This window comes from Castor canadensis, chromosome 3, assembly GCF_047511655.1.
Source record: "Castor canadensis chromosome 3, mCasCan1.hap1v2, whole genome shotgun sequence".
NCBI lineage: Eukaryota > Metazoa > Chordata > Mammalia > Rodentia > Castoridae > Castor > Castor canadensis.
Genome location: NC_133388.1, coordinates 129,101,634 through 129,118,160, shown reverse-complemented (window position 1 = coordinate 129,118,160; position 16,527 = coordinate 129,101,634). Strand labels below are relative to the sequence as shown.

General features: G+C 36.6%; 2 protein-coding genes across 5 annotated transcripts in view; one reads left to right on the top strand and one right to left on the bottom strand.

The window, feature by feature from the left end:
* The window catches only part of Sdcbp (syndecan binding protein), a 43,292-nt gene extending 28,619 nt beyond the window's left edge, over positions 1-14,673 (top strand). For 2 of the 3 annotated variants that reach the window (XM_020179805.2, XM_074068640.1), the window contains exons 5-9: positions 4,482-4,643; positions 6,471-6,646; positions 9,076-9,247; positions 12,217-12,308; positions 13,518-14,673. In XM_020179805.2, coding sequence (XP_020035394.1) covers positions 4,482-4,643; positions 6,471-6,646; positions 9,076-9,247; positions 12,217-12,308; positions 13,518-13,572 — 657 coding nt within the window. In that variant the 3' untranslated portion in view covers positions 13,573-14,673. The remainder of the gene's footprint in view (positions 1-4,481; positions 4,644-6,470; positions 6,647-9,075; positions 9,248-12,216; positions 12,309-13,517) is intronic. The other variant, XM_020179807.2, reaches the window with a different exon arrangement.
* A 665-nt stretch (positions 14,674-15,338) lies between these two features.
* The window catches only part of Nsmaf (neutral sphingomyelinase activation associated factor), a 62,893-nt gene continuing 61,704 nt past the window's right edge, over positions 15,339-16,527 (bottom strand). For both annotated transcript variants that reach the window (XM_074068639.1, XM_020179804.2), the window contains one exon: positions 15,339-16,048. In XM_074068639.1, the coding sequence (XP_073924740.1) occupies positions 15,954-16,048 (95 nt within the window). In that variant the 3' untranslated portion in view covers positions 15,339-15,953. The remainder of the gene's footprint in view (positions 16,049-16,527) is intronic.

The window sequence follows — 16,527 nt, the reverse complement described above, 5'->3', positions numbered from 1 at the left end:
GCTTTGATTTGCACTTTCCTGATGATTAATGGTATTGAGTTTCCTTTCCCTGTAACGATAGGCCATTTGTATGTCTTTGGAAAAATGTCCATTCAGGTTTTTTGTCCTTTTTTTTTCTCCCATCTGTCCCCCCACCCCTTCCAGGCAGAACCTGTTCTGCCCTCTTCTCCAATTTTGTTGAAGAGAAAACATAAGAGATAATAACAAAGACATAGGGGTTTTGCTAGTTTAAGATAAAGATAGCTATACAGAGAGATTCCTAGCATTGCTTCCATGCACATGTGTATTACAACCCACATTGGTTCATCTCTACCTGACGTCTTCACTACTTCCTGGTCACCTTCCATAGTGGCTTCTGCCAGTTTAAGATTACTGTATTTGCTCACCTACAGTGAGCACATCAACCACATTCAAGTTTTATTCCTTCCCTTTCCCTATTCCTCCCATGTACGTTCTCCCCTTAGTGTGTAACCCATGTCCAATAGTATTACTTCATTTGTTTTAGGTCTGTAATCCGCATATGAAGGAGAAAATACAATTTTTGGCCCTCTGAGCTTGGCTAACTTCGCTTAAGATGATGTTCTCCAGTTCCATCCATTTACTTGCAAATGACAAAATTTCATTCTTCCTTGTGGCTGAATAAATTTCCATTATGTATAAATACCACATTTTCTTAATCCATTTGTTGGTGGTGGGGCATCATGACTTTTTCCATAGCTTGGCTATTGTGAATAGTGCTGTAATAAACATCGGTGTGCAGGTGCCTTTGGAATAACCTGAATCACATTCTCTCAGGTATATCCATAGTAGTGGGATTGCTGGATCACATGGCAGATTTATATTTAGTTTCTTAAAAAGCCTCCATATTGTTTTCCAAAGTGGTTGTACTAGCTTACATTCCCACCAGCAGTGTATGAGGGTTCTTTTTTCCCCACATCCTCGCCAACATTTGTTGTTGGTGGTGTTTTTGGTGATAGCTATTCTAACACAAGTGAGGTGAAATCTTAGTATGGTTTTGATTTGCATTTCTTTTATGGCCAGGGATGGTGAGCATTTTTTCATGTGTTTTTTTGGCCATTTGGACCAAAAGGAACTTTTCCTTTGGAAAAGTTCTGTTTAGTTCAGTTGCCTCCTTCTTTATTGGTTCATTGATTTTTGGGCAGTTTAGTTTTTGGAGCTCCCTGTGTTCTGGTTATCAATTCTTTGTCTGATGTATAGCTAGCAAAGATTTTCTCCCACTTTGTGGGTAGTCTTTTCAATTTAGAGACCATTTCTTGTGCAGAAACTTTTGATTTCATGTAGTCCCATTTGTCCATCCTCTCTCTTAGTTGCTGGACTGCTGGAGTTCTACTGGGAAAGTTGCTTCCAGAGCATTCTCTGCTCTTTCCTGTACTAACTTCAAGGATTCGGGTCTGTCATTAAGGTCCTTAATCCACTTTGAGTTGATACTAGTACAGGGTGATAGGCATGGATCTAGTTTCTGTTTTCTGCAGGCTGATAACCACTTTTCCCAGTAACATTTGTTGAAGAGGCTGTCTTTTGTTTTTGGCGCCTTTGTCAAAAATAAGGTGGACGTAGCTGTGTGGATTCATATCTGGGTCCCAGTACCATTCTGTTTTTATTGCTATGGTTCTGTAGTACAGTTTGAAGTCAGGTGTTGTGATACCTCCAGCATTGCTCTTTTTCCTGAGTATTGCCTTGGCTATTTGTGGTATCTTGTTTCCAAATGAACTTTAGGGTAGATTTTTCAATCTCTGTGATGAATGTCATTGGGATTTTGATGGGAATTGTGTTGAACCATGTAGATTGCTTTTGGTAGTATAGCCATTTTTACTATATTGATTCTGCCAATCCATGAGCATGGGAGATCTTTCCAACCTTCTGTAGTCTTCCTCGATCTCTTCAATGATTTGTAGTTCTCCTTGTAGAGGTCATTTACATCCTTTGTTAAGTTTACTCCTAGGTGTTTTTTTTTTTTTTTGAGGCTATTGTAAATGGAATTGTTTTCCTATAGTCTTTCTCAGTTTGTTCATTGTTGGTGAATTGAAATTTACCCATCTTGTAATTGGGTTATTTGCTCTTTTGCTATTGAATTTTATGAGTTCCTCATATATTTTGGTTATTAGTTCCTTACCACTTAAAGGTTTTTAAATACTTTCCTAGTTCCGTAGGTTGCCTTCTCATTACGTTTATTCCTTTGAGGTGAAGAAGCTTTTTAGTTTGATGTAGTCCCATTTGCTTATTTTTTCTTTTTTCACCTGTGCTTTTGGTGTTAGTGTAAAAAAAAAATCAATGTCAAGGAGTGTTTTCCTGTTTTCTTCTAGTTTTGTTTTCAGACTTACACTTAAGTCTTTAATCCATTTGGAGTTAATTTGTATGTGTGATGTAAGATAAGCTGCAGTTTCACTACTTTACTTGTGGATCTCTAGTCTTCCCAATATCATTCACTTTAGAGACCATCCTTTCCCTATTATATATCCTTAGCAACTTTGTCAAGGATTTAGTTGAATGTAAATTTGCTGCTTCTTTATATCTTCTGTTTCCCTCACTCATGGTTTCCTTTAAGTCCTTGAGTGTATTTGTAGTCAGTCTTTTAAATTCTGTCTGATAATGATTTCTGTCATTTTGGAGTCTCCTTCTGTTGACTGATTTTTCTCCTGATTATGTGTTACATTTTCCTGCTTGTTCACTTGCCATCTGGTTTTTAATTGAATGCTGGACATTGTGAATATTACATTGTTCTGTGCTGAATTTTGTTGTATTTCTTTAAAAGAGTATTGTTACTTGTCTGGCAGGTTAAGTCATATGTGGATCAGCTTGATTCTTTTACAACTGCCTTTACTTTTTCAGGGTAGTTCTGTTAGCTTACTGTCTCCATTACTAGAAAACAATATCCACTCCAAGTATTCAACAAGCATTCTCCATTCTGGTTGGTAGGTGCATGAATATCTCTCAGCCTGGTGTGATCTCCAGGAATTCATGGGCGCCCTTTGCTTGTCCTTGTAGAGCCTCACTTTATACATACTTGGATTAGTGTTTCCCAGCAGATTGAATACAACAAGTCCAGTTGCAGATATCTGGAGCTTTTTGTCTTTCTAGACTCTGCCCTGTAAATTATAATTTCTTCAGCTTTCCTCAGTCTCTTAAACTCAGCAAGAGTTCTGCTTGGGATTCCTTTAGAAACAAATCTTTCTGGTATTATATTCTGATTTCTAATATAGTTTATGTATGTTAGGCTATCAGCTTTATTTACTCATTCAGAATTCATCATAATTCATCAATTTGGAGGCACATGAAATACAACTAAATCATTCACTTACTTCTTTAAGTTTTTCTTTTCCTGTACCATTGTCTGATTTTCCTTTGTCTCTTATTTGAACCCTGGTAATAAGTAATTTCTTCTGGCATTGTGTTATCATTTCTAGTCTAGTTATTTATGAATATGTGGATTGTTCACTATTCTTGACAGACTGTCAGTTTTAGAATATGCTATCATGGTTACGATCAGTGCTGAATGTATAAAATTTAAACTTGTGATGTTTTGTAGCTGCAGGTCTTCTTTCCTATCACTGTTGCTCTGAACATAGTTCTTTAGGTCAGAGGTTTTTTTAATGACAAATTTGGAGCAAGAAGCCTTGTTAAGCAATTCCCTTGCTGTTGTTTTTGGTTGAGGAAAGGGTCTACTTGAAAAACCAGTTTTACTCAAGAAAACTTGAAAAACTTAGAAACTACAAATGTGGTACTTGACACAATTCCATAGTATACTATTCTGAGGAAGTGTGGTTTGCATATCCAGTTTGTTAATACCTAGAATGTTATTAAAATGGATGAGAAATAATGTTTACCTTGTATGTGCTAGGACTCATAAATATCACTTTTCTTAATTCTCACAACAACACTGTAAGAATGCTGCTCTTTTGATAGAAATTCTTGAAGAGTAAGTAAATTGTCAAAAGATTATATCACTTAAAAGCCCTTGAAACGTGTGTCTCAGAAGTATAATGTGGCCTTTAAGTTCAAGGAGAATACATAGAAATGCAAAGCAGAATTGCTTAATGACAGGAATAGGTTCTGAAAAATATTGGTTAGTTGGTTTGAGTGTTGTATGAACATCATAGTGTACATACACAAACTAAGATGGCTGTGACCACACTGGATGTTAATAATCTTATGAGATCACTGTTGTCAGTATGGTCCTTGTGAACTGAACACTGTTAGGCAACAATTGACAGTGCGTGTGAAATTAAAAGACACAAATATAGAGTAAGTCATTCAGTCTGTGAGAGACGACGATATCATGGAAATAAATTACCTGAGGAATAGCAAATAAAAATAAGTTTCATTTTTTGTAGAAATCAAACTTAAAGAAAATTATTTATGGATTAGTAATTGGAAAACCACAACCTAGCCAGTTCCAGCTAATTATTTTTGATTTCTTTCAAAGAGAGTATTTCTAATTATTGACATATTGTTTTTCTCAGCAGTTGGTAGCACGACCTTCCAGTATGAACTATATGGTGGCTCCTGTAACAGGCAATGACGTTGGAATTCGTAGAGCAGAAATTAAGCAAGGGATTCGTGAAGTCATTTTGTGTAAAGATCAAGATGGAAAAATTGGGCTGAGGCTTAAATCAATAGATAATGTAAGTATTTTTAATACCTATTTGAATTTATCTAAATAGCTTCATAATATTAAGTGATTGTTAGAATGTTTGAGATAGAAATGCTTTAGTTAATTGTAATGGTGCATCTATAATTGAGAATACTATAAATTTGCTAACCTAAATTTGTTCACTAGGACATGTCCTATTTTGAGGAGGCATAGTTAGAACTTCTAAGCACATTACTTCAAATGATTTTTTTTCTTTTTTGTATACTCTTAACTGAAAGTTAAGTTCATTGGTTTTACATATTACAAACTGCCTTAGATATACCTGTAACATAGTGTGTGTCACAGACTTCTGGAATTAAAATATGTGAAAGTTAAGAAACACCGACCAGCGAGAATGGAAGTACGGACTTTTAAACCAAATGATTATTATATAAATTGGGATTATTTTGTAAGTTTGTTATTTCTGTCCTTGAAATTGGAATTTAGCTGGTTATTTTCTGAGCAAGTTTCTTTCTAAGTAGGGCAGCCACTTCTTTACCTTGTAATTACTTTGATCTCTCATTTTACCATACTGAAGACATGAAACAAGGTTATTCTTTGGGGAACATTTTAGAATTGTTCTGGAAGTGCTTGGTCATTATTCTACTTTATGATTTTAGCTATGACCTTGTTGGATTCTTTTAGTCTTAAGTCTCATTAAGTCACTGACTTCAGCTTTTTCACATACGAAATAAGTGTAGTACACTGCTTTAACTGGATGAGGCTGATCTTGGCAGGAGGTCCCAGTTCTACTTGTCCAGCCAGAGAACTAAGGGTACAGTGTCTTTGCACACTCAGCTTATTCAAGACACATCAGTGTGCTTGGTTGGGAAGCCCAAGACTTCACTGTTTTTAGTCCCTCCCTCTTGACAGAGTAGTGTGTAGTGTTGCCCCTTCTGCCAGATTTCTTTACTGCTGTTTCCTCTGTCCTAAAGAAAAAAGGTAGTTCTCATACGCCTCTTGCCCCATTGTGGCTATCCTTACAGTGGAGTTGTCCACTTGGCTAAAGCATATTAATGTACTTAATGGGGTGCCATCCAGTTCTTACCACCTTCTAATGTGTAACAGACCTGTGACAAAAGTCATGTCTCACCCAGGTTAAAATTACAGAGAATATCCAGCCGTATGGGTATGTTTATATCTCCCTAGGTTTACTCTTCTCTGCTTGTCTGTTTATATTTGGATAATATCTAATTGAGTTTCCATAAGAAAGAATATCTGTGTGGGTTTAATTAATGGTACTTCACTTTCCTGTATTTATTTCATAGTGGATTCTTTTTAAGAGTTCATGTTAAATTTAACATGATGATCATTTTAGGCTATTAAACCCTAATCTTGCTTGATAATTCATAATTTAGCAAATGAGTAAAGGAATCTTAGAGTTCAAAAGGTAAAATTATTACCTTAAATTATCATTTTTTAGAAGTTTTAAGAGGACTTCCCAAACTTGTAGCACTTGACTTGCTTTTCCCTCACCCCAAATAACAGTCATGTGCTAACACCTTTTTTGTATTCTGTCAGACCCATAGAGGTTTGCATTTAGTAAAGTTGCCCTACTTTATTTTACTTGGTTGTCTTGGTGAGTAGGAGTAATTGAGGTTGATCAGGTGGGTTATGATTTGGGGTAGAGATTACCACTAAGATCTTTCTTGTCTTTTTCTTTGGGGTTGTCTTGGTAATTTTTTTTGGTTTAATAGGGTAACTTGACACATTATACTCTGTTTTTCTTCTTGTTGTTTAATAGGGGATATTTCTAACCAACGTTTTTAAATCCATATCATGATAGGGGTAAATGACCAGTTATTTTCTTATTATCTAGGGTATATTTGTTCAGTTAGTCCAGGCTAATTCTCCAGCCTCATTGGTTGGTCTGAGATTTGGGGACCAAGTGCTCCAGATCAACGGTGAAAACTGTGCAGGCTGGAGCTCTGATAAAGCACACAAGGTACTCAAACAGGCTTTTGGAGAGAAGATTACTATGACCATTCGTGACAGGTAAGCTGTTACTAAACAGCCCAAATGGACATTCAAAACTAGTTTTCAGTTTTCTTGTGCTTCCAGGATTCTGTAAATATAGTATTTTTTTAAAGAAACTGATAAAATGTTACTGATAAGCCTTTTGGTCTTGCCGTTGTGTGGTGCAGATTTTTCTTACATACTTTGATTTTTGTAATAGACTTCTGATTTTGCAATATATACTTTATTTCAGTTATAGAAATTTGTCCTTGGGTATTTTCCTCTCTTAGTAAATACAAAATGTATGTTGGAAAAGTAACTAAAGTACTTCTTCAGCAGTACTGTAGCCTCACTTTCTTGCTTACTGCTTAGACATCTGATAGTCTAGCATGTCCACACACAGTGCCATGGCCCCTTGTTCTGAGGGTTGGAGCCCACATGAAACTCAAAGTCTGGAAGTTTTGAAAAACAAACCTGACCTCCTGGATAGCTGTGGTGCTCTAGTGGTCAAGAGGATCAAGCTTTCTCTGTTGCAGTTAATTTATTACTTCTAAACATTTATAGCACATGAGCTAGACTTAGTGGCTCATGAGTGTAATCCCAGCTATGTAGGAAACAGAGATTAGGAGGATGGTAGTTCAAGGTCAGCCTGGGCACAAAATTAATGAGACTCCATCTCAGCCAACAAGCTGGGCATGATGGTAGCCTGTGGTCCCAGCTACACCAGAGGCCAGGGGAAGGAGGATCTAAATCCAGGCTGACCCTCCTTCCACCCCCAGCAAAAATGCAAGATCCTATCATAAAAGTAACCTAAAATCAAAAAGGGATGGAGGCATGGCTCAAGTGGCAGAGTGCCACACCAAACAAAAAACACTTTATCATATGAAAGATGGGCTTCCATTTATTTTCTTTCCCAGCTCCTACCAATGTCAAAGCTACTTACAGTAACTCAGAAAGTTCTGGATTTTTGTTTCTTAAGCTTATAATGTTTTATCTGTCGTTGGGTTTCCAGATTCTTATACATTTTATTTAGTGAATTTTTATAGATGAATGTCATTACTTTTTAAGTAGAATTTTAAAGAACAGGTTGGACTAACAGAAAGACCAATGATAACATGATGGCAGAGTTGTAGAGAAGCAAGCAAGCACAATTGGCATGACTGTTTCTAAGAGGCATCACTGGCTGGCTTTTTATAGTAGCTGTGTGCCTTCTTGTCTAAATGGGGTCTTACTGCTTTAGCAGTGTTTTTTTTTTTTTAAATAGAAGATGCCTGTAACCCTAGAACTTGGGAAGCAGAGGTGGGAGGATTAAGAGTCCAAGGCCAGCCTGGGCTGCATAGCAAAGCGCCACTTCAAAAAATAATAATAATAACAAAATAAATACAACAGTAACTGAAATAAAATATTGCATGGAGTAAACAAAACCTATAAAAATTTCAAATCAAAATGCAAGTACTTAAAAGTTCATTTTGGTGAATTCAGGGCCTTGTCATTGCTAGACAAGTCAACCACTTAAGCCACATTCCCAGCTCTTTTTTTGCTTTTTTTTATTTTTAAAATTTTATTAGCATATAATAGTTGTACACATTTACACATGTACTTACAATATCTTAGTTGGATTTTCCCTCTTAGAACCATTTCAACAGGTTTCATTCTTCTATTTTCAAATATGGATACAAAATACATCCGCCATATTCACCCTCATTCCCCGTCCTTGTGCCTACCCACCTCCCACTGGTACCCACGCCTGAAAAAGACCTATTTTTCCCCTCCTGCGTTCATGTTTTTTTTAAGTGAAAATTGATAGTCCAAGAGGTTTTCTCCTTGGTATTTCAGGACTGTAGATAGGATCACACACTTTTTCCCTAGGCCAGCCTCAGACTGTTTTCTTACCTGTGCCTCCCACATACATACCTGGGATTACAAGCATGCCACCACCATATCCAGCTTGTTGAGATGAGGTCTTCATAATTTTTTTGCCTGGGCTGGCATTGAAATAATCCTCCCAATCTCCATCTCCCAAGTAGTTGGGATTACAGACCATGCCCAGCCTTAATAATTTAAATTTTTTAAAATTTCCTAATGGTTAAGCTCCTGGAAATACTAAAAATTGGAAAGTAGAAATTCAGTTTTACCTCCGTGATTTAGTTCAAAGCCTAGTTCATTATTAATGTGAGAGTATGATGAATTTTAAAGGAAAAAAGCATATCCATAAACTGCATGAAGTATTGTATTCAGTTGTCTCATACTTAAAGGAAATCTTGATTAGCAAGTCATTCAAATTACAATGAAGAGATTTAAAATTTTTTACACAAAGATGTTGTTCTGTACATGTACAATATCAGAGCCATAATAAGTTCTTATTAAAAGCATTTATCATTTATTATAAGTGTTCAATATGGCAGAATTTATGGTATATGAAACCCATTGAAATGTTTACGTTAGGATTAAAATTTTACTGTTTGTAGGCCCTTTGAACGGACAATTACTATGCATAAGGATAGTAGTGGACATGTTGGTTTCATCTTTAAAAATGGAAAGATAACATCCATTGTGAAAGATAGTTCTGCAGCCAGAAACGGTCTTCTCACTGAACATAACATCTGTGAAATCAATGGACAGAATGTCATTGGATTGAAGGTAAGGAACACACCTTGTGCCTGGCTTTGCTGCAGTTTTAGTTTACAAAATGTCTTTTGCCCAAAAAACTCTACTCAGAAACTTCTAGACATCATCAATAGCTATAGCAAGGTAGCAGGATATAAAATCAACATAGAAAAATCATTAGCATTTCTATACACTAATAATGAGCAAACTGAAAAAGAATACATGAAAATAATTCCATTTACAATAGCCTCAAAAAAAATCAAATACCTAGGTGTAAACCTAACAAAAGATGTGTAGGACCCTCTACAAGGAAAACTATAAACTTCTGAAGAAAGAGATTGAGGAAGACTATAGAAAGTGGAGAGATCTCCCATGCTCATGGATTGATTGGTAGAATCAACATAGTAAAAATGTCGATACTCCCTAAAGTAATCTACATGTTTAATGCAATTCCCATCAAAATTCCAATGACATTCATTAAAGAGATCGAAAAATCTACCATGAAATTTATATGGAAACACAGGAAGCCACGAATAGCCAAGGCAATACTCAGTCAAAAGAACAATGCAGGAGGTATCACAATACCTGACTTCAAACTATATTACAAAGCAGTAGCAATAAAAACAGCATGGTACTGGCACAAAAACAGACATGAAGACCAGTGGAACAGAATAGAGGACCTGGATATGAAGCCACAAAACTATAACCAACTTGTCTTTGACAAAGGAGCTAAAAATATACGATGGAGAAATAGTAGCCTCTTCAACAAAAATTGCTGGGAAAATTGGTTAGCAGTCTGCAAAAAACTGAAACTAGATCCATCTATATCACCCTATACCAAGATTAACTCAAAATGGATCAAGGATCTTAATATCAGACCACAGACTCTAAAATTGATACAGGAAAGAGTAGGAAATACTCTGGAATTAGTAGGTGTACGTAAGAACTTTCTCAATGAAACCCCAGCAGCACAGCAACTAAGAGATAGCATAGATAAATGGGACCTCATAAAACTAAAAAGCTTCTGTTCATCAAAAGAAGTGGTCTCTAAACTGAAGAGAACACCCACAGAATGGGAGAAAATATTTGCCAGCTATACATCAGACAAAGGACTGATAACCAGAATATATAGGGAACTTAAAAAACTAAATGTTCCCAAAACTAATGAACCAATAAAGAAATGGGCAAGTGAACTAAACAGAACTTTCTCAAAAGAAGAAATTCAAATGGCCAAAAAACACATGAAAAAATGCTCACCATCTCTAGCAATAAAGGAAATGCAAATTAAAACCACACTAAGATTCCACCTCACCCCTGTTAGAATAGCCATCATCAGCAACACCACCACCAACAGGTGTTGGTGAGGATGCGGGGAAAAAGGAACCCTCTTACACTGTTGGTGGGAATGTAAACTAGTACAACCACTCTGGAAAAAAATTTGGAGGCTACTTAAAAAGCTAGACATTGATCTACCATTTGATCCAGCAATACCACTCTTGGGGATATACCCAAAAGACCGTGACACAGGTTACTCCAGAGGCACCTGCACACCCATGTTTATTGCGGCACTATTCACAATAGCCAAGTTATGGAAACAGCCAAGATGCCCCACCACTGACGAATGGATTAAGAAAATGTGGTATCTATACACAATGGAATTTTATGCAGCCATGAAGAAGAACGAAATGTTATCATTCGCTGGTAAATGGATGGAATTGGAGACCATCATTCTGAGTGAGGTCAGCCTGGCCCAAAAGACCAAAGATCATATGTTCTCCCTCATACGCGGAAATTATATCAAGGGCAAACACAACAAGGGGATTGGACTTTGAGCACATGATAAAAGCGAGAGCACACAAGGGAGGGGTGAGGATAGGTAAGACACCTAAAAAACTAGCTAGCATTTGTTGCCCTTAACGCAGAGAAACTAAAGCAGATACCTTAAAAGCAACTGAGGCCAATAGGAGAAGGGGACCAGGAACTAGAGAAAAGGTTAGATCAAAAAGAATTAACCTAGAAGGTAACACACAAGCACAGGAAATCAATGTGAGTCAACGCCCTGTATAGCTATCCTTATCTCAACCAGCAAAAACCCTTGTTCCTTCCTATTATTGCTTATACTCTCTCTACAACAAAATTAGAAATAAGGGCAAAATAGTTTCTGCTGGGTATTGAGGGGGTGGGGGGGAGAGGGAGGGGGCGGAGTGGGTGGTAAGGGAGGGGGTGGGGGCAGGGAGGAGAAATGACCCAAGCCTTGTATGCACATATGAATAATAAAAGAAAAAAAGAAACAAAATGTCATTTGGTCATTTAGATGGTGCTATTTTCATATTGACTTCCAAGATACAGAAGCTTGGTGGGAGGTATTGGACTTGGGGTTCTGGCCCAAGCTACCTGTGTTCTTGGGCAAGTCATGTGAATTCTCTGGCTATTACCTAGAATTCTCTCTTCTATACCACGGGGACTCAACTAAGTAATCCCTGAAGTTCCTGAGCTAGAATTCTGTGGATATGTTGGCAGTAAAAATTTTGATGACATTAAAATGAAACTTTTTTTCAATCTAGGTATATAGGAAATGAACAGTTTTAGTCCATATTAGTACTCTGTTTTTATAGTTTTTTCTCCAGAAATTCTTAGTATGTCTTAAGGTCTAAAGGCTTTAATTGTGACCTTATTTAATAATCTTTAGTTTCTAATACACAGCTAACTGAGAGGATATATCGTATATGGGAATGTATACAACATAATAATGAATAATGAAAAGATGTTCAGTACATTTAACTCAGTTTACTTAGTAATTTTGCTACCGTCTGTAAATTGTGTTCTGTAGAATTAAACTTGGAAAGGAAAACAATAAAAAAATTTGAAACCTAGGATCAGGGTTTTGGAGAAACTAGCAAAATAATAGCACATATATTTGTGTATTTCTTTACCAAGAATAACAGTCTTAGGTTTATTAAATAGTCTCAGTGGAATTAATTTTCATTATCTATTTTCATCAGGATTCTCAAATTGCAGACATACTATCAACATCTGGGACTGTTGTTACCATTACAATCATGCCCGCTTTTGTCTTTGAACACATTATTAAACGGTAAGTAGATTCTTCACCTCTGTATGTATAGTTGGGTGACATAATATAAGTGCTGTACTCTTTCAGTTCCCAAACCTTTGGCTGTTTTACCTAAGGATGACACTAGGATTTATCTAGAAATGGTAAATAAATTATTTAAACCAGAGGAGTTGTTTGGTAGGGATGATTCACCACAACTTCCTTAGTATGGAACAAAATTCACTATGCCCTTGCTAACTTTTGACAATGCTTAGTTAAAGGGGGTCCATGCAGAGGTAGACTTGAATTTTCAGTGTAACTGACTGCAGTTCACTCTGCTCAGTAGAAATCTAGCCATGGGGGGGGAGTTCATGGTGGAGATTTTGTGCCTGTGGGGTGTTAACAGGTAACAGTTTGTTTTTTTTTTTTTTTTAGATTTGAGACTTTATTTTTGTTTAAATAATTCTACTTTGTGTTAGGTTTTTTTATTTTTTTTTTTCATTTTTCTTTTATTATTCATATGTGCATACAAGGCTTGGTTCATTTCGTAACAGTTTCTATTCTCTCCAGCACCTCAGGAGGCAGAGAGAGGTGTGCAGTGGTGCTGTCTGTCTTTAGGAATTGAGGACTGGAAAGCTGAGGTAGAAGAGTAGAAGACCAGCAAGGGTTAACTTTGCCAGAGCTTTCAGACCCTAGCTTTTATCATAGCTGTTTGTACCAAGCCAGTCTGAATCCTTTCAGAATCTCTATCATGCATGTGGAAAGGAGATTTTAAAGATTCATAAACATAACATTTGTTGCAATGAAATTTAGTTAAATTTCTGTGCTGATTTCTATATAGAACACAGCCCACTACTCTTGGAGAAAATTTATTGTCAAGTTTTTGAGGCAGGTCTCGCTGTATATATAGCCCAGGGTAGCCTTTAACTTTCTACCTTCTGAGTAGCTGAGATTACAGGTATGCACCACTATACCTAGCTTTTTAAAAATTTTTAATCACCAGTCTTAATATACAAAGACTTTTGGATCCTACCTGTCTAGCTAAGATACTGATGGCTGTTCACCCTGAATATTTGCCAGCAACAACATTATCAGGGACTTAGAAGACCTGAGCTCATTTAAAAGACCTTTCCCTTATTTCCTAATCTCACTGATGCCAACACATGCAAAACTGGAATTGGCATTTTCTTGGATTAACATAGTATTTTGGAAAGAAACTTCAGTATATGATGAAAGTGATTTTTTTTTTAGGATGGCACCAAGCATTATGAAAAGCCTGATGGATCACACCATTCCCGAGGTTTAAAAGTCATGCACAACGTAAATAGAGCTGAACATCTTCAGTTTCCTTCTTCGGCAACTTCTGCATTATGCACATGAAGCTTTCCTGGAGCCAGGGAGCATATGCTGCATGAGGACCTTTCTAGTTTACATCATGGCTGGGAATCCTACTGTTTTGTCTGATATCTTCTTCAGATTTCAAAATAGTTGTAGCCTTATCCTGGATTTACAGATGTGAAACTTTCAAAAGATTTGTTGACTTTCCTAGAATAGTTTCTGTACTGGAAACCTGATGCATTTATAAGCCATTGTGATTAGGATGACTGATGCAGGCTTAGCTATGTGTGAGAACCAGTCACCTTTCTCCTAGGTAATGCATAGTTTGGTTCGTGTTACTTTAGTTCTATGGTATATTTGCATTTTTAATAGATTACCCATATTCATTTCGGATGACTGCCTTTAATAGTTTTTATTTTTTAAGTTCTGTGTGTGTGTGTAAAATGCCAATTAAGTAATACTGATTTCATTCCGTGAGCATTATACAGTATATATACGTTGCAAGAGATTGTGATGATTGTCATTAAATCTTAACTACCTTCACTTACTGTGCTTCAGCTGTCGCCTTAACTCTGTTAAGCATCTAGAATGAAAGCCAAAATACAATTATTGCTGCCTTTCTAAAATCCAGAATGTTAGTTCTATATTAAACTGAAATGTACACTAGCGCAGAACATTTTAATGGTACTTATTGAGCTATAGCATAGCTGCTTAGTTGTACTTTGAAACTTTTGTAGTCATTGCATAATGGAAACTTCTTCTAAAAGTTGCCAGTACCACTTTCTGAAAAACAAATCACTATATATTTAATGCAAACTTCTTATACTAAACAGGATAACCTGTCCCTTTTTTTCATTTGTAGATCAGGTGGGATAATATTTAATTTTGGCATTTGAATCCTAACATTATATAACCTAGCTCCTTTGGGATGGTCTTAGAATGTTTTCTTAGTAATGTGCTTCATTTCCTCATTACTCACTGTAAACAAAATGGCAGTAACACTTTATCCTGATTTTTTTCTTTTTGGTTTATGCCTATCCTGTTTTAATTAAATGTGTATGAAGTCACATTTTAGTCTGTTATTGTATCATTTGGGAACTTTGGTAGTCACCACACTTGTGCATGACCTTGAAGGAGGACTTGTGAACTTTGCCTCTGGCTGTAGAAGACAGTCTCCAACTCTCCCTGCCAACAACTGACACCAGGGGCCCTGAGAACAGCTATTCAAAGCTGAGACAGAGTGTGTGAAAATATGTTGCCAGCTGGGAGCTCCAGATGGCCAGGCCTGAAGGGCCAGCTCACTCTGCACCTCAGGCCATGCAGCAGGAACCCAGTGAGGCTGTTAATTCTCCCCAGGAACACCCAGAGACCACATAGTAATAAATGAAGGTTAAAAATGTCTTTTGAAAGTTCTGTTACCTCCATCTGATTGTTGATTGTTTTCCCCTTAGGCCACATTGCCTGTACAACAGTGCCTTAAAAACTATAGATTTTGAAATTGCATAATTTCTGTGTTTCAAAAATTGAACATGAAAGACACCAGTACTGTCCAGTCCATCTCATTTGAAATTTAGAACTTTTCCCAGTTTGTTTATCTGCCTTGCTGTCTGGACTTGGATCTGAAGATAGTTTCAAAAGTAATGAAATGATATTTGTGTCACTAAGTATGGTTTTCTAGAAGGGTCAATACTTGGAGGTCTTAAAAGTTACTCATTTAAATAAAAGCAAAACTGCTTTCATTACAGAAAAATATTTTTAATGTAGAAAAGGTGAGCATTTAATAGCTTAATGAAATACAAACTATTCTTATACACAGTAAACTTACTATAATAAGAACTGCTAATCCTTCCCCAGGTTCTTAGAATCTGGGTACAGCATTATAGAAAGTAACCACTCCATGAAAACACACATAGCTAAGAACCCAGTGGTAGCAACTCTGGTAGATTAGGAAGACAAAAGACTGACTCAGAAGCAGCAGAGGACACTACATTTTCTTGGAAAAATTCTAAACCCTTCACTGCTTTTCTGTGTTTCGAGCAGTTTAGTGTCTCTGCTTCCTCTGCCACTCAATCTAGTCTTCTAACCATCATTACACTGGGAAAATTGTGCCTTACAAATGTATGTTCCCTATCTACTGCCTTTTTTTTCTGCCTTAGGATGGCAATGAATGGCTTTCAATGAAGTCACCATGATATAGAAAGTTTAAAACCACAACTTTTCATGTGGTAAACATTCTAACTACTATCATTGCACATTCACCAGTGCACATTCACCAGTTCCTTTAAAACTTTGGTTGAAAATACATTAAATAAAAATTCAATTTTAAATATTCGAGCGAGGAAAAGGCACTTAATACTGCAATTTCCAGAACATTATTTGTCTGTCTTCCCCTCCTGTGATGATACTGCTACATTGTTCATTCATCCATATGCATGTCACAGCACCTGAGAGAAAGACACATTCTGGTTAGGGAGGAAGGCAGCTAAAGGTACATACACATCACTGCAATGCTCTCTCTTGCTTGCTGTCCATTTACAGAGGAGTGAAGTGAGCTATACTTTGTCTTGTCTCTTTCTATAATAAAATCCTTATATAAATTAACTGCTTGATAAGAGAACTTGTGAGGAATAAGAAACCATTAAATCTAAAGCTAAAACAACTTAGAATTACAAATACGTAACAATGCAATGCTATACAATAGAAGTCATAAGACTTTTAGGAAGGGAAAAAGCGGCCATTGGGCCAAGTTGGCTGGTTACCTCCTTTTACTTTGGAAGGGGTCAAATGTGAATTAGAATTAGTAAAGCTATTAAACTGAGGGAAAAAGGCACAGGCATATAACTTTATGAAGAAATAACCATATGAAACTGCATGACAGAAGGAAAGAAAATGAAGATGGGAAATTAGTGCTGACAGTGAGAAA